Here is a 21,633-nt window from a genome sequence, read left to right as displayed (position 1 = left end):
AACGGACCAGGGGGAACCCGCTGTATGGACCAGACTAACGGACCACGTAGAACCCGCTGTATGGACCAGACTAACGGACCACGTAGAACCCGCTGTATGGACCAGACTAACGGACCACGTAGAACCCGCTGTATGGACCAGACTAACGGACCACGTAGAACCCGCTGTATGGACCAGACTAACGGACCACGTAGAACACGCTGTATGGACCAGACTAACGGACCATATAGAACCCGCTGATAGTCAAATAGGACAGACCAAACTCTGCCTGGTCCGGGCCCTGCTGACCGGTCAGACCAAACTCTGCCTGGTCCGGGCCCTGCTGACCGGTCAGACCAAACTCTGCCTGGTCCGGGCCCTGCTGACACAACGGAAGAACCGTTCAGACCAAACTCTGCCTGGTCCGGGCCCTGCTGACCGTTCAGACCAAACTCTGCCTGGTCCGGGCCCTGCTGACCGTTCAGACCAAACTCTGCCTGGTCCGGGCCCTGCTGACACAACGGAAGAACCGTGTCTGGTCAGGAACACATGTCAAAGCACCATCAGCATTATGAAGAACAAAGTATGTTGTTGGTTAGAGAACAGTTCTACTCTTGACCTCTGACCTCTATGTTCCTGTTGCACTGTGTGCTCTATGAGAGGATAAAACCCAGCCTTTGAATTGCTTCCTGTCAAATACGTACATCAATCATATCAATGAAACTATCTGACCTTTTAAAATGAAATAAAACGAATGAATGGAAAGTAAGAAGGTCAAGATGATGTTGTTGTTTTGTACTGAGCCTTTTGCACATGATGTCTGTTGCTGCTGCATAGGGAGGGGTTTCAGACAGTACATTCATCAGGTGCTGCCAACTGGAGCACCAACAGCCTGAGAGAAGACGTTACCACCAAGATGTTTAAACAGGAACCAGAATATACACCGGGGCGGTTTGATCTAGTGCTCTGACCTTTCCACCAGGGTTCAGTTCAACACCATTTCAGTTCAGAAAGTAAAACTAAATTCTAAATGTTAAATCATTAAAAAAAAAAAAAAAGCTTAAAGAGAATTGAAATGTGGAATTTCAGTGTACTTCCTGAATTGACAGGAATCAAAAATGGAATTGACCCCAATCTTGGTTTTGACCTGTAGAAATAAATACCCCTGTTATGCACAAACAGACCATGAGAATGTATCTTACAGAGAGAGAGAGAGAGAGGGCACCGTGTCCCAGGGAGGGGGTATCACTGGGAGAAGAGCCAAACCACCACTAACCCCAGGGCCACGGCAGCTCTGACAAAGGGAGGGAAATCACTGGGAGAAGAGCCAAACCACCACGAGCCCCAGGGCCACGGCAGCTCTGACAGAGGGAGGGAAATCACTGGGAGAAGAGCCAAACCACCACTAGCCCCAGGGCCACGGCAGCTCTGACAAAGGGAGGGAAATCACTGGGAGAAGAGCCAAACCACCACTAGCCCCAGGGCCACGGCAGCTCCAGCCCCCATGTTGAGCAGGACAGGCCTCCAGTACAGCCAGCGTTCTCTCTGCCTCTCTGTGTTCGTCAGTCTCTGTTTCATCAGGTGAAGCTTCTGGGCCGTGCAGGCGATACGCTCCTCCCTGTGTCTCTTCCTCAGACTGGAATAAGATAAGATGAGGGTTTCATTACATGGTTAGAGAAGTCTGGAAGGGTCCTAATTGAATGCATTCTAAACATGTGAGTCTGGAGGGGTCCTAATTGAATGCCATCTAAACATGTGAGTCTGGGGGGGGTCCTAATTGAATGCCATTTAAACATGTGAGTCTGGAGGGGGTCCTAATTGAATGCCATCTAAACATGTGAGTCTGGAAGGGTCCTAATTGAATGCCATCTAAACATGTGAGTCTGGAGGGGTCCTAATTGAATGCCATCTAAACATGTAAGTCTGGGGGGGTCTAATTGAATGCCATCTAAACATGTAAGTCTGGAAGGGTCCTAATTGATTGCCATCTAAACATGTGAGTCTGGAAGGGTCCTAATTGAATGCCATCTAAACATGTGAGTCTGGGGGGGGGGGGGGGGGTCCTAATTGAATGCCATCTAAACATGTGAGTCTGGAAGGGTCCTAATTGAATGCCATCTAAACATGTGAGTCTGGAAGGGTCCTAATTGAATGCCATCTAAACATGTGAGTCTGGAAGGGTCCTAATTGAATGCCATCTAAACATGTGAGTCTGGAAGGGTCCTAATTGATTGCCATCTAAACATGTGAGTCTGGAAGGGTCCTAATTGAATGCCATCTAAACATGTGAGTCTGGGGGGGGGGGGTCCTAATTGAATGCCATCTAAACATGTGAGTCTGGAAGGGTCCTAATTGAATGCCATCTAAACATGTGAGTCTGGAGGGGTCCTAATTGAATGCCATCTAAACATGTAAGTCTGGAAGGGTCCTAATTGAATGCCATCTAAACATGTGAGTCTGGAAGGGTCCTAATTGAATGCCATCTAAACATGTGAGTCTGGAAGGGTCCTAATTGAATGCCATCTAAACAGTCTGCCCAGCACTGAAGGCCCACAGCCAGCTTCAGTAGGAGGAGTTAAGCAGACAATACATAGAAGCAGTAGAGGGGAATACACCTCGAGGTGTACTGACCTTGGCACCTCCGCCAGGTCCTTCTCTGAGCTGTCTGGATCTGTCCCGTCTCCTGATGTCCGGTCCTCTCTGGACAACGCCACAGGCTCAGGCTCCACACAGGGCAGTGGCTGGCCGTTGGGCTTTTCTGAGGGCCGACTGGGGGACGGGGGGGCAGGGGTGTCTAATGGTCGTGGTGGGGGTAGAGGGGGGGCGGGGGTGTCTAAAGGCCGTGGTGGGGGTAGAGGGGGGGCGGGGGTGTCTAACGGCTGTGGTGGGGTGGGGGTGTCTAAAGGTCGTGGTGGGGGTAGAGGGGGGGCGGGGGTGTCTAAAGGTTGTGGTGGGGGTAGAGGGGGGGCGGGGGCGTCTAAAGGCCGTGGTGGGGGTAGAGGGGGGGCGGGGGTGTCAGAGAGCCACCTGGGAGGGGGGGCAGGCGGTGAATCACATACTGTCGCTCTGTCCTCTCTGGACAGCTCTCTCTTCTGGCTCTGTACAGACAGACAGGACAGTATTTAATGACCAACAGCTCCTCAGACAGACAGGACAGACAGACAGGACAGTAGTTAATGATCAACAGCCACTCATACAGACAGACAGGACAGTTGTTAATGACCAACAGCTCCCCAGACAGACAGGACAGTAGTTAATGATCAACAGCCACTCATACAGACAGACAGGACAGTCGTTAATGACCAACAGCTCCCCAGACAGACAGACAGACAGGACAGTCGTTAATGACCAACAGCTCCCCAGACAGACAGACAGGACAGTAGTTAATGACTGACTGACAGACAGACAGACAGACAGACAGACAGACAGACAGACAGACAGACAGACAGACAGACAGGACAGTAGTTAATGAAGACACAGTTCTGCTCATGTCTAGTTTCACATTGACAGTCCTCTACTCTCCCATACGGCAATTTTTTAAATTTTACCTTTATTTAACTAGGCAAGTCAGTTAAGAACAAATTCTTATTTTCAATGACGGCCTAGGAACAGTGGGTTAACTGGTCTAGGAACAGTGGGTTAACTGGTCTAGGAACAGTGGGTTAACTGCCTTGTTCAGGGGCAAAACAGCAGATTTTTACATTGTCAGCTCTGGGATTCGATCTCGCAACCTTTCGGTTACTAGTCCAACGCTCTAACTACTAGGCTACCTGCCGCCCCAGAATGACCCTACAGTGTCACAACCCCCCAAATCGTTTCACGGTGACACAGGACTCATCCCTTACACTAGTTACAGTGTGTACCTGTGCAGAGCAGTCTCCCATGATGCTCTTGGCTCCCTCCAGCTAACTAGATGTGTGGTTAGGGTTAGCGGTGTTACCTGTACAGAGCAGTCTCCCATGATGCTCTTGGCTCCCTCCAGCTAACTAGGTGTGTGGTTAGGGTTAGCGGTGTTTACCTGTACAGAGCAGTCTCCCATGATGCACTTGGCTCCCTCCAGGACAGCCCTGTAGGAGAAGCGTAGCTGGTCAGGAGTCTGGATCAGACCCATCCGGTACTCCCTCATGTCCAGCAGAACTCTCAGAATGTCCACTGACGACGAGTCCTTCCTCTTGTCCATCTGGACGGGAGAGAGAGAATGACTTCACCCACAACACCAGGGACAAGACCGGCTGGTCTACATAATGCTGAACAGTACATTTAGTCTGGAGACACAGCCCATCTGTAAATAGCCCACCCAACTACCTCATCCCCATATTGTTATTTATTTTTTGCTCTTTTTGCATCCCAGTATCTCTACTTGCACATCATCATCTGCACATCTATCACTCCAATATTAATGCTAAATTGTAATTATTTCACCACTATGGCCTATTTATTGCCTTACCTACCTTATCTAAACCTAATTTTCGCACACTGTACATATACTTTTTTCTATTGTGTTATTGACTGTATGTTTGTTTATTCCATGTGTAACTCTGTGTTGTTGTTTGTGTCGCACTGCTTTGCTTTATCTTGGCCAGGTTGCAATTGTAAATGAGAACTTGTTCTCAACTGGCCTACCTGGTTAAATAAAGGGTTAGGGTTATATATATATATATATATATAAATACCTGGTAAATAAAGGGTTATATATATATAGATACCTGGTTAAATAAAGGGTTAGGGTTATATATATATATATATATATATATATAGATACCTGGTTAAATAAAGAGTTAGGGTTATATATATATATATATATATATATATATAGATACCTGGTTAAATAAAGGGTTAGCGTTTTATATATATATATATATATATATATATATATATATATATATAGATACCTGGTTAAATAAAGGGTTAGGGTTATATATATATATATATATATATATATATATATATATATATATATATATATATATATATATAGATACCTGGTTAAATAAAGAGTTAGGGTTATATATATATATATATATATATATATATATATATATATATATATATATATATATATATATAGATACCTGGTTAAATAAAGAGTTAGGGTTATATATATATATATATATATATATATATATATATATATATATATATATATATATATATATATAGATACCTGGTTAAATAAAGAGTTATATATATATATACCTGGTTAAATAAAGGGTTAGGGTTATATATATATAAATACCTGGTTAAATAAAGGGTTATATATATATATATATATATATATATATATATATATATATATATATATAGATACCTGGTTAAATAAAGAGTTAGGGTTATATATATATAGATACCTGGTTAAATAAAGGGTTATATATATATATACCTGGTTAAATAAAGGGTTAGGGTTATATATATATATATATATATATATATATATATATACCTGGTTAAATAAAGGGTTAGGGTTATATATATATATAAATACCTGGTTAAATAAAGGGTTATATATATATATAGATACCTGGTTAAATAAAGGGTTAGGGTTATATATATATATATATATATATATATATATATATATATATATATATATATATATATATATACCTGGTTAAATAAAGGGTTAGGGTTATATATATATATATATATATATAGATGGTTAAATAAAGGTGAAATAAAAACAGAAAAATACAGTTTGACCAGGAGCTGATGTGAAACACCACGTAGTAGAGCCTTGTCCCAGACAGAATCTCCTGTATCTGTAGCGGGAACAGGCTCTATGTCCAAGGACAACCCCTGAACAGGAAGCTAGTCTACTTTCATACCAACCTCGGGGATTCAATTACAATGTAAAAACAGGAAGTATTGATGTTACCAGGATGAGACACGTGTCGACCAACGAGAAGGTCCCCGAGCGTCCAATCCCAGCGCTGCAGTGGACCACGGAGGGCCCGTGCTCCGGCCCCAATGAGCCAGACTCCCGCACCTTGACCAGGAAGTTGAGGAAAGAGGCCGGGGATTCCGGGACGCCAAAGTCAGGCCAGGTGGTGTAGTGAAAGTGGTATATCTCTGTGGTTCCTCCTGTCTGGATAAAAGACATGTCGTCTTGTTACGGTGACTGTTGCTAACAGCAACGTCCTCATGACACAGAGTCCGCGGAGACGAAGAGCTCACCTCTGTGTTCCTCAGCTCCAACACTCGTACGATGTAGTTGGACTTGTCCTCTTCCTTCACTAGCGTCACGACAAACCCTGTGTCCGTGTAGGACAGCTGCCGTTCCTCAGCTGTAGGCCAGTACTGAGCACACTTCTCCTGTTGGGGGGGGGGGGACAATACATCAGTCAGCTGTAGTACTGAGCACACTTCTCCTGTTGGGGGGGGGGACAATACATCAGTCAGCTGTAGTACTGAGCACACTTCTCCTGTTGGGGGGGGGGGGACAATACATCAGTCAGCTGTAGTACTGAGCACACTTCTCCTGTTGGGGGGGGGACAATACATCAGTCAGCTGTAGTACTGAGCACACTTCTCCTGTTGGGGGGGGGACAATACATCAGTCAGCTGTAGTACTGAGCACACTTCTCCTGTTGGGGGGGGGACAATACATCAGTCAGCTGTAGTACTGAGCACACTTCTCCTGTTGGGGGGGGGACAATACATCAGTCAGCTGTAGTACTGAGCACACTTCTCCTGTTGGGGGGGGGACAATACATCAGTCAGCTGTAGTACTGAGCACACTTCTCCTGTTGGGGGGGGACAATACATCAGTCAGCTGTAGTACTGAGCACACTTCTCCTGTTGGGGGGGGACAATACATCAGTCAGCTGTAGTACTGAGCACACTTCTCCTGTTGGGGGGGGGGACAATACATCAGTCAGCTGTGATACTGAGCACACTTCTCCTGTTGGGGGGGGGGGGGGGGGGGGGGGGGGCAATACATCAGTCAGTCTGTTCCCCTTCTCTAGGATTCTGTTCAGCATTATAACATGTATGTAGGCTACTTACAGGCCCCTTCTCTAGGATTCTGTTCAGCATTATAACATGTATGTAGGCTACTTACAGACCCCTTCTCTATGATTCTGTTCAGCATGATAACAGCTTTGGAGTTCTGCTCCCAGACCATCAACCAGAAGTGACCGCAGGTGTTCTTCAAGGGGCCCTTCGGGAGAAAACACAACACACTGCTTCATCACCAACTGAAACACAGACCAACAATTAAAATGTAGATAATTGGCTTTGTCCAATTTGACTAAACTTCTTGTATGTACTGACCTGAGACAGAATATAGGTTCTTTGGGCTTCCTCCACCATGACTAGACTACTTGTATGTACTGACCTGAGACAGAATATAGGTTCTTTGGGCTTCGTCCAATATGACTAAACTTCTTGTATGTACTGACCTGAGACAGAATATAGGTTCTTTGGGCTTCGTCCAATATGACTAAACTTCTTGTATGTACTGACCTGAGACAGAATATAGGTTCTTTGGGCTTCGTCCAATATGACTAAACTTATTGTATGTACTGACCTGAGACAGAATATAGGTTCTTTGGGCTTCCTCCACCATGACTAGACTACTTGTATGTACTGACCTGAGACAGAATATAGGTTCTTTGGGCTTCGTCCAATATGACTAAACTTCTTGTATGTACTGACCTGAGACAGAATATAGGTTCTTTGGGCTTCGTCCAATATGACTAAACTTCTTGTATGTACTGACCTGAGACAGAATATAGGTTCTTTGGGCTTCCTCCACCATGACTAGACTACTTGTATGTACTGACCTGAGACAGAATATAGGTTCTTTGGGCTTCGTCCAATATGACTAAACTTCTTGTATGTACTGACCTGAGACAGAATATAGGTTCTTTGGGCTTCGTCCAATATGACTAAACTTCTTGTATGTACTGACCTGAGACAGAATATAGGTTCTTTGGGCTTAGTCCAATATGACTAAACGACTTGTATGTACTGACCTGAGACAGAATATAGGTTATTTGGGCTTCGTCCACCATGACTAGACTACTTGTATGTACTGACCTGAGACAGAATATAGGTTCTTTGGGCTTCCTCCACCATGACTAGACTACTTGTATGTACTGACCTGAGACAGAATATAGGTTCTTTGGGCTTCCTCCACCATGACTAGACTTGCATTGATGTAGTCGTTTTCAGAGTTTTGAAGTTTAACACGACTGTGATCATCTGAAAACAGATATATTTAAATGTGTAAATTAAACCTATTTGCGACTCGTCAAGGTGTAAACATTCACCACATTGATGACTAGTGTAGCGTACTTCATGAATGATAGTTGCACAGACAAAGATACTTACAGGGACTGACATCTCTATATCGGTTTCGATTCTGATTCTCTGGAAGTTTTGCCACCTTATATGAATAGTCGCTGGCTTGGTTTCGGATTTCCTGAGAAAGAATGAGAACAAATACCAGCCAGCGACTGTGAATACGATTTTCATTGAAATGTGTACAGGTCTGATCTACAGCAACTACCAGCAGACATCTGCAGTAAGAGCACTAACAAACAGGTTATCAACTTCTGAGAGGGGCTTACTACTGGCTATACACTACCTAACTAATTACCTAGGTCAGCTTACTACTGGGTATACACTACCTAACTAATTACCTAGGTCAGCTTACTACTGGGTATACACTACCGAACTATTTACCTAGGTCAGCTACTGGGTATACACTACCTAACTAATTACCTAGGTCAGCTACTGGGTATACACTACCTAACTAATTACCTAGGTCAGCTTACTACTGGGTATACACTACCTAACTAATTACCTAGGTCAGCTACTGGGTATACACTACCTAACTAATTACCTAGGTCAGCTACTGGGTATACACTACCTAACTAATTACCTAGGTCAGCTACTGGGTATACACTACCTAACTAATTACCTAGGTCAGCTTACTACTGGGTATACACTACCTAACTAATTACCTAGGTCAGCTTACTACTGGGTATACACTACCTAACTATTTACCTAGGGCAGCTTACTACTGGGTATACACTACCTAACTAATTACCTAGGTCAGCTTACTACTGGGTATAACCCTGTCTCCTATCCCTAGCCTATAACCTCTATAACCCTGTCTATAACCCTGTCTCATATCCCTAGCCTAGAACCTCTATAACCCTGTCTCATATCCCAAGCCTAGAACCTCTATAACCCTGTCTCCTATCCCTAGCCTAGAACCTCTATAACCCTGTCTCCTATCCCTAGCCTAGAACCTCTATAACCCTGTCTCATATCCCTAGCCTAGAACCTCTATAACCCTGTCTCATATCCCTAGCCTAGAACCTCTATAACCCTGTCTCCTATCCCTAGCCTAGAACCTCTATAACCATGTCTCCTATCCCTAGCCTAGAACCTCTATAACCCTGTCTCATATCCATAGCCTAGAACCTCTATAACCCTGTCCCCTAGCCTAGAACCTCTATAACCCTGTCTCCTAGCCTAGAACCTCTATAACCCTGCTACTATAATACTAAAAGTAATGTAATTGGCCTCAACAGGCCCAACACTGGATTTTACTACATTGTAATGGAATGTAGGCAGAAGGATTATAGTCCTCATAATGAAAACAGCCATTAGGATAACATTGTAATCAACTCACATCCATGACTCTTCACATGTACATATCCATTGTACATGTTTGAAGATTAAATGTTGCCATAATTGATCATAACATCAGAAATCAGCGATTCAGAAAGATTTTTGGCTACATTCTTACAATTATTTCAATAATTCAACATCTTTATATATCTGGTTCGTCTGGCTCATGTGGTTGTTAATTCTACATCACTGTGAACATTTTTGGGCATTCACAGGTATGGTCCTGTGAAATTGTCCAATAAGACCCCATAGAGTTGTTGGGCGGCCATATTGGGAAAAGGCTTCTATGGGGTTAATGTGTGAATTCTGTGATGGCCCTGTAAATACAAATCCCTTTAAAACCCTGTTCTCCCTGTGTGTGTGTGTGTGTGTGTGTGTAACTTGGTGATTCTATAACCAAAGTCACATTTCAAAAACATAGCTGCCCCATTACAATGGCACCTTTATGGGCGATTTTTAAACAATAGTTTGGTGTTGGTGCTTTCAAAGTTGGTATATAATTGGAAAGGTATTTTCATGACCTTTCAGAACCACTTGTAAAATAGGGTTTCCTTTTTAAAAGCCATTTATACAAGTCATTCTGATATGAACACTAGAGGTCTGTTGACGTGAACATTCTGAAAATGTGTCTTTCCAATTGTTTATGATTAAAGGGTATAAGTGAGCAATACCTTGTTGTATACTGACATTGTTGGTCATAGTAAAATAAAACAAACTGTAATAACACACAGAAGGCTACTATCACACATTTTTCAACTCTAGGGATATAAAACTCAAACATGAACTATAACACGCTCATAATAAATACAACTAGAAAACAGGACTGTGTGTTCCTTGTGGCCGAGTAGGTAGTTATATAGGCTGTTATTAACTTGAGCTCCAGACATCCACTTCGCTGTAAATCTGCCCAGTTTCCTAGATATGGCAACACATGCGCACATATTATTTCAGGAAGTGTTTGCGACTTCTCAGAAACAGGCGAGCCAGCTAATGTTGATGCACGTTTTCCGGAAGTCTGACTCTTCTCCTGTGAAGCTTAGTTTATCTTTCAGAATGAACACCAGTTTAACTAGTATTATTCATTCAATATACCGTTAAAATTACATAGTTTGGTGCTAGCTAGTATGATGGATAATGTGCATAATTGCTAGCTAGTAACCGGGCAGATAGCTAGCCAATTTAGTTAGCAACATAACTAACGTTAGCTAGGTTAGCAACCGAAAATAACACATTGAATGCCCAACTTACATTATAAAGGTTTTGCCACTGCCCAGACGAATCTATTTCCTCAAACTGTTGATCCATTTTGGTATTGATATTTCTGTCTTGTGAATATAGTCTGAATGTTATCGTTGTCAACGGTGTGTTAGCTGGCTAGCCCCAACTGACAGCCATCTACCGCGGATAGTCAGCCGACTGTGTGGGGGATCTACGTCATCTCCACCAGACCTCTTTGCATGACGGATGGTTCACCTCGTCAGGGGTCTGGGGGTTGCCCAAACTCTGGTCCTGGGTGCACGTTTTGGTTTTTGCTCTCTAACGCAACACAGCTGCTTCAAATAATCTAAGCTTAATTATGAGTTGGTTATTTTAATCAGCCCAAAACGGACACACAGGACAGAGTTTGGGAAACCCTCAGAACCCTGAAGAGGAGAACTATCCATCATGTTGGCGTCGGTTCTGTGACACCATTGGAAGGGTGGCACCTGTGGGAGGAGTGGGGTCAGAAGGGAGTGGGATTATACAGTGTTGACGAGTGGGAAGGATGTGGCAGTAACAGCTGAGGAGAAAGCAGAGATGATGGCCAAAGTGTTCGTCTCAGTGCATAGCTCTGTACATTTGTCAGAGGAGGCGGAGCATCGTGGAGTGCTGGATAGGAGGGAGGATGTAGATGATGTGTTGAATGCGCCATGACAGGTGAAAAGGGCAATAGGTAAGGCTGGGTTAAGGTCACCTGGGAAAGATAGGTGTTCTATATTATGTTGGCCCATGTTAGTGATGAGGCTCTGGATAAGGTATTGGTGTTGTACAACAGAGTGTAGGAGGGGGGGGGGGACTACCAGGCAGTTGGAAGGAGGCAGTAGTCTTGACATCTTGACCATGTTTTGTTATAATCTCCACCCGGCACAGCCAGAAGAGGACTGGCCACCCCACATAGCCTGGTTCCTCTCTAGGTTTCTTCCTAGGTTTTGGCCTTTCTAGGGAGTTTTTCCTAGCCACCGTGCTTCTACACCTGCATTGCTTGCTGTTTGGGGTTTTAGGCAGGGTTTCTGTACAGCACTTTGAGATATCAGCTGATGTACGAAGGGCTATATAAATACATTTGATTTGATTTGATTTTGATTTAGTGGTACCAGGGAAGGACCCAACAAGGCCAACAAGCTATCGGTCAATAGCTTTAACATCACATGTATGTAAGATTATGGAGCGTATGATAACGGAGAGGCTAACTTACTTCCTGGAGAGCAGTGGGTTAGTATCGCTACATCAGAGTGGATTCAGGAAGGGGAGGGGAACTATGGACCCAGTGCTTACTTCCTGGAGAGCAGGGGGTTAGTATCGCTACATCAGAGTGGATTCAGGAAGGGGAGGGGAACTATGGACCCAGTGCTTACTTCCTGGAGAGCAGTGGGTTAGTATCGCTACATCAGAGTGGATTCAAGAAGGGGAGGGGAACTATGGACCCAGTGCTTACTTCCTGGAGAGCAGTGGGCTAGTATCGCTACATCAGAGTGGATTCAGGAAGGGGAGGGGAACTATGGACCCAGTGCTTACTTCCTGGAGAGCAGTGGGTTAGTATCGCTACATCAGAGTGGATTCAGGAAGGGGAGGGGAACTATGGACCCAGTGCTTACTTCCTGGAGAGCAGTGGGTTAGTATCGCTACATCAGAGTGGATTCAGGAAGGGGAGGGGAACTATGGACCCAGTGCTTACTTCCTGGAGAGCAGGGGGTTAGTATCGCTACATCAGAGTGGATTCAGGAAGGGGAGGAGAACTATGGACCCAGTGCTTACTTCCTGGAGAGCAGGGGGTTAGTATTGCTACATCAGAGTGGATTCAGGAAGGGGAGGAGAACTATGGACCCAGTGCTTACTTCCTGGAGAGCAGGGGGTTAGTATCGCTACATCAGAGTGGATTCAGGAAGGGGAGGGGAACTATGGACCCAGTGCTTACTTCCTGGAGAGCAGTGGGTTAGTATCGCTACATCAGAGTGGATTCAGGAAGGGGAGGGGAACTATGGACCCAGTGCTTACTTCCTGGAGAGCAGGGGGTTAGTATCGCTACATCAGAGTGGATTCAGGAAGGGGGGGGGAACTATGGACCCAGTGCTTACTTCCTGGAGAGCAGTGGGTTAGTATCGCTACATCAGAGTGGATTCAGGAAGGGGAGGGGAACTATGGACCCAGTGCTCTGCTTAGAAGCAGAGGTCAGGAAGGCTCAGGTGAACAAGAAGACTGTTGTAGCTGTATTTTTTTTTACGTGGAGAAGGCCTATGATGTGGAAGGAGGGTTTAAGACACTAACAGCTTACAGACGTTAAGACACTAACAGCTTACAGATGGTAGGCAATTAAGGTCACAGTTATGAAAACTTAGGACACTAAAGAGACATTTCTACTGACTCTGAAAAACACCCAAAGAGAGATGCCCAGGGTCCCTGCTCATCTGCGTGAACGGATCGATACATCCGAACATCACACCTGTGGGACAGGTACAGAATGGCAACAACAACTGCCCGAGTTACACCAGGAACATACAATCCCTCCATCAGTGCTCAGACTGTCTGCAATAGGCTGAGAGAGGCTGGACTAAGAACTTGTAGGCCTGTTGTAAGGCAGGTCCTCACCAGACATCGCCTGCAACAACGTCGCCTATGGGCACAAACCCCCTGTCTCACCAGGAGTGATGGTCGGATTCACGTTTATCGTCAAAGGAATGAGCGTTACACCGAGGCCTGTATTCTGGAGCGGGATCGATGTGGAGGGTCCGTCATTGTCTGGGGCGGTGTGTCACAGCATCATTGGACTGAGCTTGTTGTCACTGCAAGTGTAACCGATGTGAAACGGCTAGCTTAGTTAGCGGTGCGCGCTAAAAAGCGTTTTAATCGGTGACGTCACTTGCTCTGAGACCTTGAAGTAGTAGTTCCCCTTGCTTTGCAAGGGCCGCAGCTTTTGTGGAGCGATGGGTAACGATGCTTCGTGGGTGACTGTTGTTGTTGATGTGTGCAGAGGGTCCCTGGTTCGCGCCCGAGTATGGGCGAGGGGACCGTCTAAAGTTATACTGTTTACTGTATACTGTATACTGTATACAAGCAATCTCAACGCTATGCGTTACAGGCAAGACATCCGCCTCCCTTCCTGCAGGCTCATCCTGACATGACCCTCCAGCATGACAATGCCACCTGCTCGTTCTGTGTGTGATTTCCTGCAAGACAGGAATGTCAGTGTTCTGCCATGGCAAGCGAAGAGCCCGGATCTCAATCCCATTGAGCACGTTTGGGACCTGTTGGATCGGAGGGTGAGAACTAGGGCCATTCCCCCCAGAAATGTCTGGGAACTTGCAGGTGCCTTGGTGGCAAGAAGTAGCAAGAACTGGCAAATCCGGTGCAGTCCCTGAGGAGGACTATTATTATTCGATTATTCCAAGATGGCGTAGCAGTAGGACGTGTTGTCGTGTTCCTTGTATATATCGTTTGTTTTCGTTCGTTTTCTTCACATATCTTTAAAACTTTTTGCTGAACCTCAACTTCTTCTAAATACTCTCCTGCAACCCGCCTCACCCAACGTAGCTTTTTTTCCTAAAGTATTTATATTTACTTCGGATCTGGAACCCCTCAACTGAAGCTAGCCAACTAGCAAACTAACTACCAGCTTCAGCAAAACATTGCTAGCGGTCTTCAGCTAACCGGTCAGCTAACCGGTCATCAGCTAACCTTTAGCTCGGAAAGCTCTCGCCAGTTCGAACAACGCGACTCTAACCAGAGCATAACGGACCTATCTATTATTTTATTTTTATTTTTCACCCCCGGATTCCCATCGCAAACGGAACATTTTGAGCTCCTGGGCTACAATATCCAGACCCACGACCGGTCCATTGATGTCACCGCATGAAGAGGAATAAACAGACTCCCCCCATCGCGACGTCCCCAAAGGCTAACTCTCTAGCCCTTGCTATCTCCTTGCTTGCAAATTCGGCCTGCTAACTGCTAGCTTGTTTAGCCCGGTCCGCTAACTGCTACCGTGTTTAGCACCGTCTACTAACTGTTAGCTTGTTAGCACAGGCCTGCTAACCATCTGAATCGCCGCGTCCCAAACACTCACTGAACCCATATTTACTTTCTATCCCTTTTCGATTTTTTATTTGTTTATACCTTCCGGTAACCTGCCTCACCCAATGTGATACGGAACCGCTATTATCTTTACATTTTTAGAACACACTCAAGAACCTTCAGAAGCTAACCAGCTAACTGGCTACAAGCTATTTAGTCATTGTTAGTTTTCTAACCTGGATAACACTCGCCAGTCCAGCTTCCCTGCCCCATCCACCGCTGCCCCTTGGACACTGATCACTTGGCTACATAGCTGATGCATGCTGGACTGTCCATTAATTCACGGTAATCCATTCTGCTTGTTTATGTTTTATCTGTCGGCCCCAGCCGCATTTAGGCTCTGTGTGTAGTTAATCCGACCCTCTCTGCCTAATCAATCGCCATTCTACCTGCTGTTGTTGTGCTAGCTGATTAGCTGTTGTTGTCTCACCTACTGTTTTAGCTAGCTCTCCCAATTCAACACCTGTGATTACTGTATGCCTTGCTGTATGTCTCTCTCAAATGTCAATATGCCTTGTATACTGTTGTGCAGGTTAGTTATCATTGTTTTAGTTTACAATGGAGCCCCTAGTTCCACTCTTTATACCCCTGATACCTCCTTTGTCCCACCCCCCACACATGCGGTGACCTCACCCATTACAACCAGCATGTCCAGAGATACAACCTCTCTCATCATCACCCAGTGCCTGGGCTTACCTCCGCTGTACCCGCACCCCACCATACCCCTGTCTGCGCATTATGCCCTGAATATATTCTACCATGCCCAGAAACCTGCTCCTCTTATTCTCTGTCCCCAACGCCCTAGGCGACCAGTTTTGATAGCCTTCAGCCGCACCCTCATACTACTCCTTCTCTGTTCCGCGGGTGATGTGGAGGTAAACCCAGGCCCTGCATGTCCCCAGGCACCCTCATTTGTTGACTTCTGTGATCGAAAAAGCCTTGGTTTCATGCATGTCAACATCAGAAGCCTCCTCCCTAAGTGTGTCTTACTCACTGCTCTAGCACACTCTGCTAACCCTGATGTCCTTGCCGTGTCTGAATCCTGGCTCAGGAAGGCCACCAAAAATTCTGAGATTTCCATACCCAACTATAACATCTTCCGTCAAGATAGAACTGCCAAAGGGGGAGGAGTTGCAGTCTACTGCAGAGATAGCCTGCAAAGTAATGTCATACTCTCCAGGTCCATACCCAAACAGTTCGAACTACTAATTTTGAAAATTACTCTCTCCAGAAATAAGTCTCTCACTGTTGCCGCCTGCTACCGACCCCCCTCAGCTCCCAGCTGTGCCCTGGACACCATTTGTGAATTGTCTTTATCTTTACATTTTTAGAACACACTCAAGAACCTTCAGAAGCTAACCAGCTAACTGGCTACAAGCTATTTAGTCATTGTTAGTTTTCTAACCTGGATAACACTCGCCAGTCCAGCTTCCCTGCCCCATCCACCGCTGCCCCTTGGACACTGATCACTTGGCTACATAGCTGATGCATGCTGGACTGTCCATTAATTCACGGTAATCCATTCTGCTTGTTTATGTTTTATCTGTCGGCCCCAGCCGCATTTAGGCTCTGTGTGTAGTTAATCCGACCCTCTCTGCCTAATCAATCGCCATTCTACCTGCTGTTGTTGTGCTAGCTGATTAGCTGTTGTTGTCTCACCTACTGTTTTAGCTAGCTCTCCCAATTCAACACCTGTGATTACTGTATGCCTTGCTGTATGTCTCTCTCAAATGTCAATATGCCTTGTATACTGTTGTGCAGGTTAGTTATCATTGTTTTAGTTTACAATGGAGCCCCTAGTTCCACTCTTTATACCCCTGATACCTCCTTTGTCCCACCCCCCACACATGCGGTGACCTCACCCATTACAACCAGCATGTCCAGAGATACAACCTCTCTCATCATCACCCAGTGCCTGGGCTTACCTCCGCTGTACCCGCACCCCACCATACCCCTGTCTGCGCATTATGCCCTGAATATATTCTACCATGCCCAGAAACCTGCTCCTCTTATTCTCTGTCCCCAACGCCCTAGGCGACCAGTTTTGATAGCCTTCAGCCGCACCCTCATACTACTCCTTCTCTGTTCCGCGGGTGATGTGGAGGTAAACCCAGGCCCTGCATGTCCCCAGGCACCCTCATTTGTTGACTTCTGTGATCGAAAAAGCCTTGGTTTCATGCATGTCAACATCAGAAGCCTCCTCCCTAAGTGTGTCTTACTCACTGCTCTAGCACACTCTGCTAACCCTGATGTCCTTGCCGTGTCTGAATCCTGGCTCAGGAAGGCCACCAAAAATTCTGAGATTTCCATACCCAACTATAACATCTTCCGTCAAGATAGAACTGCCAAAGGGGGAGGAGTTGCAGTCTACTGCAGAGATAGCCTGCAAAGTAATGTCATACTCTCCAGGTCCATACCCAAACAGTTCGAACTACTAATTTTGAAAATTACTCTCTCCAGAAATAAGTCTCTCACTGTTGCCGCCTGCTACCGACCCCCCTCAGCTCCCAGCTGTGCCCTGGACACCATTTGTGAATTGATCGCCCCCCATCTAGCTTCAGAGTTTGTTCTGTTAGGTGACCTAAACTGGGATATGCTTAACACCCCGGCAGTCCTACAATCTAAGCTAGATGCCCTCAATCTCACTCAAATCATCAAGGAACCCACCAGGTACAACCCTAACTCTGTAAACAAGGGCACCCTCATTGACGTCATCCTGACCAACTGGCCCTCCAAATACACCTCCGCTGTCTACAACCAGGATCTCAGCGATCACTGCCTCATTGCCTGTATCCGCTACGGAGCCGCAGTCAAACGACCACCCCTCATCACTGTCAAACGCTCCCTAAAACACTTCTGTGAGCAGGCCTTTCTAATCGACCTGGCCCGGGTATCCTGGAAGGACATTGACCTCATCCCGTCAGTTGAGGATGCCTGGTCTTTCTTTAAAAGTAACTTCCTCACCATTTTAGATAAGCATGCTCCGTTCAAAAAATGCAGAACTAAGAACAGATATAGCCCCTGGTTCACTCCAGACCTGACTGCCCTCGACCAGCACAAAAACATCCTGTGGCGGACTGCGCTAACATCGAATAGTCCCCGCGATATGCAACTGTTCAGGGAAGTCAGGAACCAATACACACAGTCAGTCAGGAAAGCTAAAGCCAACTTCTTCAGGCAGAAGTTTGCATCCTGTAGCTCCAACTCCAAAAAGTTCTGGGACACTGTGAAGTCCATGGAGAACAAGAGCACCTCCTCCCAGCTGCCCACTGCACTGAGACTAGGTAACATGGTCACCACCGATAAATCCATGATTATCGAAAACTTCAACAAGCATTTCTCAACGGCTGGCCATGCCTTCCGCCTGGCTACTCCAACCTCGGACAACAGCTCCCCCCCCCCCCCGCAGCTACTCGCCCAAGCCTCTCCAGGTTCTCCTTTACCCAAATCCAGATAGCAGATGTCCTGAAAGAGCTGCAAAACCTGGACCCGTACAAATCAGCTGGGCTGGACAATCTGGACCCTCTATTCCTGAAACTATCCGCCGCCATTGTCGCAACCCCTATTACCAGCCTGTTCAACCTCTCTTTCATATCGTCTGAGATCCCCAAGGATTGGAAAGCTGCCGCAGTCATCCCCCTCTTCAAAGGGGGCGACACCCTGGACCCAAACTGTTACAGACCTATATCCATCCTGCCCTGCCTATCTAAGGTCTTCGAAAGCCAAGTCAACAAACAGGTCACTGACCATCTTGAATCCCACCGTACCTTCTCCGCTGTGCAATCTGGTTTCCGAGCCGGTCACGGGTGTACCTCAGCCACGCTCAAGGTACTAAACGATATCATAACCGCCATCGATAAAAGACAGTACTGTGCAGCCGTCTTCATAGACCTTGCCAAGGCTTTCGACTCTGTCAATCACCGTATTCTTATCGGCAGACTCAGTAGCCTCGGTTTTTCGGATGACTGCCTTGCCTGGTTCACCAATTACTTTGCAGACAGAGTTCAGTGTGTCAAATCGGAGGGCATGCTGTCCGGTCCTCTGGCAGTCTCTATGGGGGTGCCACAGGGTTCAATTCTCGGGCCGACTCTTTTCTCTGTATATATCAATGATGTTTCTCATGCTGCGGGCGATTCCCTGATCCACCTCTACGCAGACGACACCATTCTATATACTTCCGGCCCGTCCTTGGACACTGTGCTATCTAACCTCCAAACGAGCTTCAATGCCATACAGCACTCCTTCCGTGGCCTCCAACTGCTCTTAAACGCTAGTAAAACCAAATGCATGCTTTTCAACCGTTCGCTGCCTGCACCCGCACGCCTGACCAGCATCACCACCCTGGATGGTTCCGACCTTGAATATGTGGACATCTATAAGTACCTAGGTGTCTGGCTAGACTCTAAACTCTCCTTCCAGACCCATATCAAACATCTCCAATCGAAAATCAAATCAAGAGTCGGCTTTCTATTCCGCAACAAAGCCTCCTTCACTCACGCCGCCAAACTTACCCTAGTAAAACTGACTATCCTACCGATCCTCGACTTCGGCGACGTCATCTACAAAATTGCTTCCAACACTCTACTCAGCAAACTGGATGCAGTTTATCACAGTGCCATCCGTTTTGTCACTAAAGCACCTTATACCACCCACCACTGCGACTTGTATGCTCTAGTCGGCTGGCCCTCGCTACATATTCGTCGCCAGACCCACTGGCTCCAGGTCATCTACAAGTCCATGCTAGGTAAAGCTCCGCCTTATCTCAGTTCACTGGTTACGATGGCAACACCCATCCGTAGCACGCGCTCCAGCAGGTGTATCTCACTGATCATCCCTAAAGCCAACACCTCATTTGGCCGCCTTTCGTTCCAGTTCTCTGCTGCCTGTGACTGGAACGAATTGCAAAAATCGCTGAAGTTGGAGACTTTTATCTCCCTCACCAACTTCAAACATCTGCTATCTGAGCAGCTAACCGATCGCTGCAGCTGTACATAGTCTATTGGTAAATAGCCCACCCATTTTCACCTACCTCATCCCCATACTGTTTTTATTTATTTATTTTTATTTTTCTGCTCTTTTGCACACCAATATCTCTACCTGTACATAACCATCTGATCATTTATCACTCCAGTGTTAATCTGCATAATTGTAATTATTTGCCTACCTCATGCCTTTTGCACACAATGTATATATAGACTCCCCTTTTTTTCTACTGTGTTATTGACTTGTTAATTGTTTACTCCATGTGTAACTCTGTGTTGTCTGTTCACACTGCTATGCCTTATCTTGGCCAGGTCGCAGTTGCAAATGAGAACTTGTTCTCAACTAGCCTACCTGGTTAAATAAAGGTGAAATAAAAAAATAAAAAAATAATAAAAGAGGAGATGCACTGCAGTACTTAATGCAGCTGGTGGCCACACCAGATACTGAATGTTACTTTTGATTTGGACAGGGACACATTATTCCATTTCTGTTAGTCACATGTCTGTAGAACTTGTTCAGTTTGTCTCAGTTGTTGAATCTTGTTATGTTCATACAAATATTTACACATGTTAAGTTTGCTGAAAATAAACGCAGTTGACAGTGAGAGGACGTTAATTTTTTTTTATTGATGATAAGGTTTTTATGGTTTTAAATTAGTACTAAAGACCGGCACCCATAACCAGTGAAGTTTCTTTAGCGTAGCTACACTCTCTTGATTGAATCTAGCAAATACAAGGGTTTTACGCCTCTTTGTGGTCACCATGTGAAGTGTGAACACTGGGAGCCGAGGCCACATGACAGCAGCATCCGTTCTGAGAAGGAGAGGCTCAGTGGGGGAAATAACTTAACTACTAAAATAAACATGTTTGTGGCTCGTAGCATTGCAGCAGATCACAAAGATCTAATCCACGATGTTTCCTACGATTTTCACGGCCGGAGAATGGCAACGTGTTCAAGTGACCAAAGTGTCAAGGTAAAAAAAAAACGAGTGAGCTAAGCTAACTAGCTAGTAGCAGGCTAGCTTGCTAGCTAACTCTTTACCTTATTGAAATGGAACTAAACAGCTAATTCAGTAACCAAATTAACTGCAGCTATATAGTTTACTTGATTAATATTACCCACTTTTAGAGAAAAGTAATTCACTGATAATATTTGCAGTTTTAAAACAGTTAGCTAGCTAACGTTAACTAAGCTAACTAGCTAGTTTGCAAGCCATGCAGCTAGCTTGCTATGCTAGCTAGGATGTAAACAAAATGCCCAGACAGTAACCAGAGCTTGCTTTAGTGAACCATTGTCAATGTTCTGCATCCTTCAGGTTTGGGACAAGAGTGAAAGTGGGGAGTGGCACTGCACTGCCAGCTGGAAGGCAAGTCGGTTTTTATTTCTTACACTCCAAGATTTAAAAGTGTGTTTTTAAAGTATTTGCTTTGAATTGTAGCTCCTCTCCCTTTTTGAAAGGACTTTCTTTGCTTGTTCAGTCCTGAAATGGTCTGTAGAATGGAAGGTTTGTTATTGACTCGTCTTTGCAGACACACAGCGGGTCAGTATGGAGGGTGACATGGGCCCACCCTGAGTTTGGACAGGTGCTGGCCTCCTGCTCCTTTGACCGGACAGCCGCTGTGTGGGAGGAGATAGTTGGGGAGTCTAATGACAAACAGAGGGGGCAGAGCCACTGGGTAAGACTCCTGGACATTCAGCTAC

General features: G+C 45.6%; 2 protein-coding genes and 1 long non-coding RNA gene across 10 annotated transcripts in view; 2 read left to right on the top strand and 1 right to left on the bottom strand.

Moving 5' to 3' along the window:
* The window catches only part of LOC118948224, a 2,564-nt gene extending 1,360 nt beyond the window's left edge, over positions 1-1,204 (top strand). The window contains exon 2 of the long non-coding RNA XR_005042078.1: positions 1-1,204. This exon is cut by the window's left edge and continues 724 nt beyond it. This is a non-coding gene — a long non-coding RNA (uncharacterized LOC118948224).
* LOC110514311 (tyrosine-protein phosphatase non-receptor type 2-like) overlaps positions 1-11,221 on the bottom strand; it is an 11,897-nt gene extending 676 nt beyond the window's left edge. The window contains exons 1-10 of one of the 4 annotated variants that reach the window (XM_036973229.1): positions 10,870-11,221; positions 8,311-8,401; positions 8,081-8,181; positions 7,037-7,135; positions 6,151-6,288; positions 5,852-6,061; positions 3,998-4,159; positions 2,611-3,077; positions 1,450-1,615; positions 1-1,382 (exon numbers count right to left, since the gene is read on the bottom strand). The exon at positions 1-1,382 is cut by the window's left edge and continues 676 nt beyond it. In XM_036973229.1, coding sequence (XP_036829124.1) covers positions 1,359-1,382; positions 1,450-1,615; positions 2,611-3,077; positions 3,998-4,159; positions 5,852-6,061; positions 6,151-6,288; positions 7,037-7,135; positions 8,081-8,181; positions 8,311-8,401; positions 10,870-10,926 — 1,515 coding nt within the window. In that variant the 5' untranslated portion in view covers positions 10,927-11,221 and the 3' untranslated portion in view covers positions 1-1,358. Of the gene's footprint in view, positions 1,616-2,610; positions 3,078-3,997; positions 4,160-5,851; positions 6,062-6,150; positions 6,289-7,036; positions 7,136-7,248; positions 7,472-7,504; positions 7,922-8,080; positions 8,182-8,310; positions 8,402-10,869 lie in introns of those variants that run through there. The other 3 variants (XM_036973228.1, XM_036973232.1, XM_036973231.1) reach the window with 3 other exon arrangements.
* Positions 11,222-20,653: 9,432 nt separating this feature from the next.
* The window catches only part of LOC110511365 (nucleoporin SEH1), a 114,313-nt gene continuing 113,333 nt past the window's right edge, over positions 20,654-21,633 (top strand). For 2 of the 5 annotated variants that reach the window (XM_036973267.1, XM_036973266.1), the window contains exons 1-3: positions 20,659-20,905; positions 21,248-21,298; positions 21,462-21,608. In XM_036973267.1, coding sequence (XP_036829162.1) covers positions 20,795-20,905; positions 21,248-21,298; positions 21,462-21,608 — 309 coding nt within the window. In that variant the 5' untranslated portion in view covers positions 20,659-20,794. Of the gene's footprint in view, positions 20,906-21,247; positions 21,299-21,461; positions 21,609-21,633 lie in introns of all 5 variants that reach the window. The other 3 variants (XM_036973263.1, XM_036973264.1, XM_036973265.1) reach the window with 3 other exon arrangements.

The sequence above is a fragment of the Oncorhynchus mykiss genome, unplaced genomic scaffold, assembly GCF_013265735.2.
Source record: "Oncorhynchus mykiss isolate Arlee unplaced genomic scaffold, USDA_OmykA_1.1 un_scaffold_226, whole genome shotgun sequence".
NCBI classification, from domain to species: Eukaryota; Metazoa; Chordata; class Actinopteri; order Salmoniformes; family Salmonidae; genus Oncorhynchus; species Oncorhynchus mykiss.
This window is presented reverse-complemented; position numbering and strand designations above follow the sequence as displayed.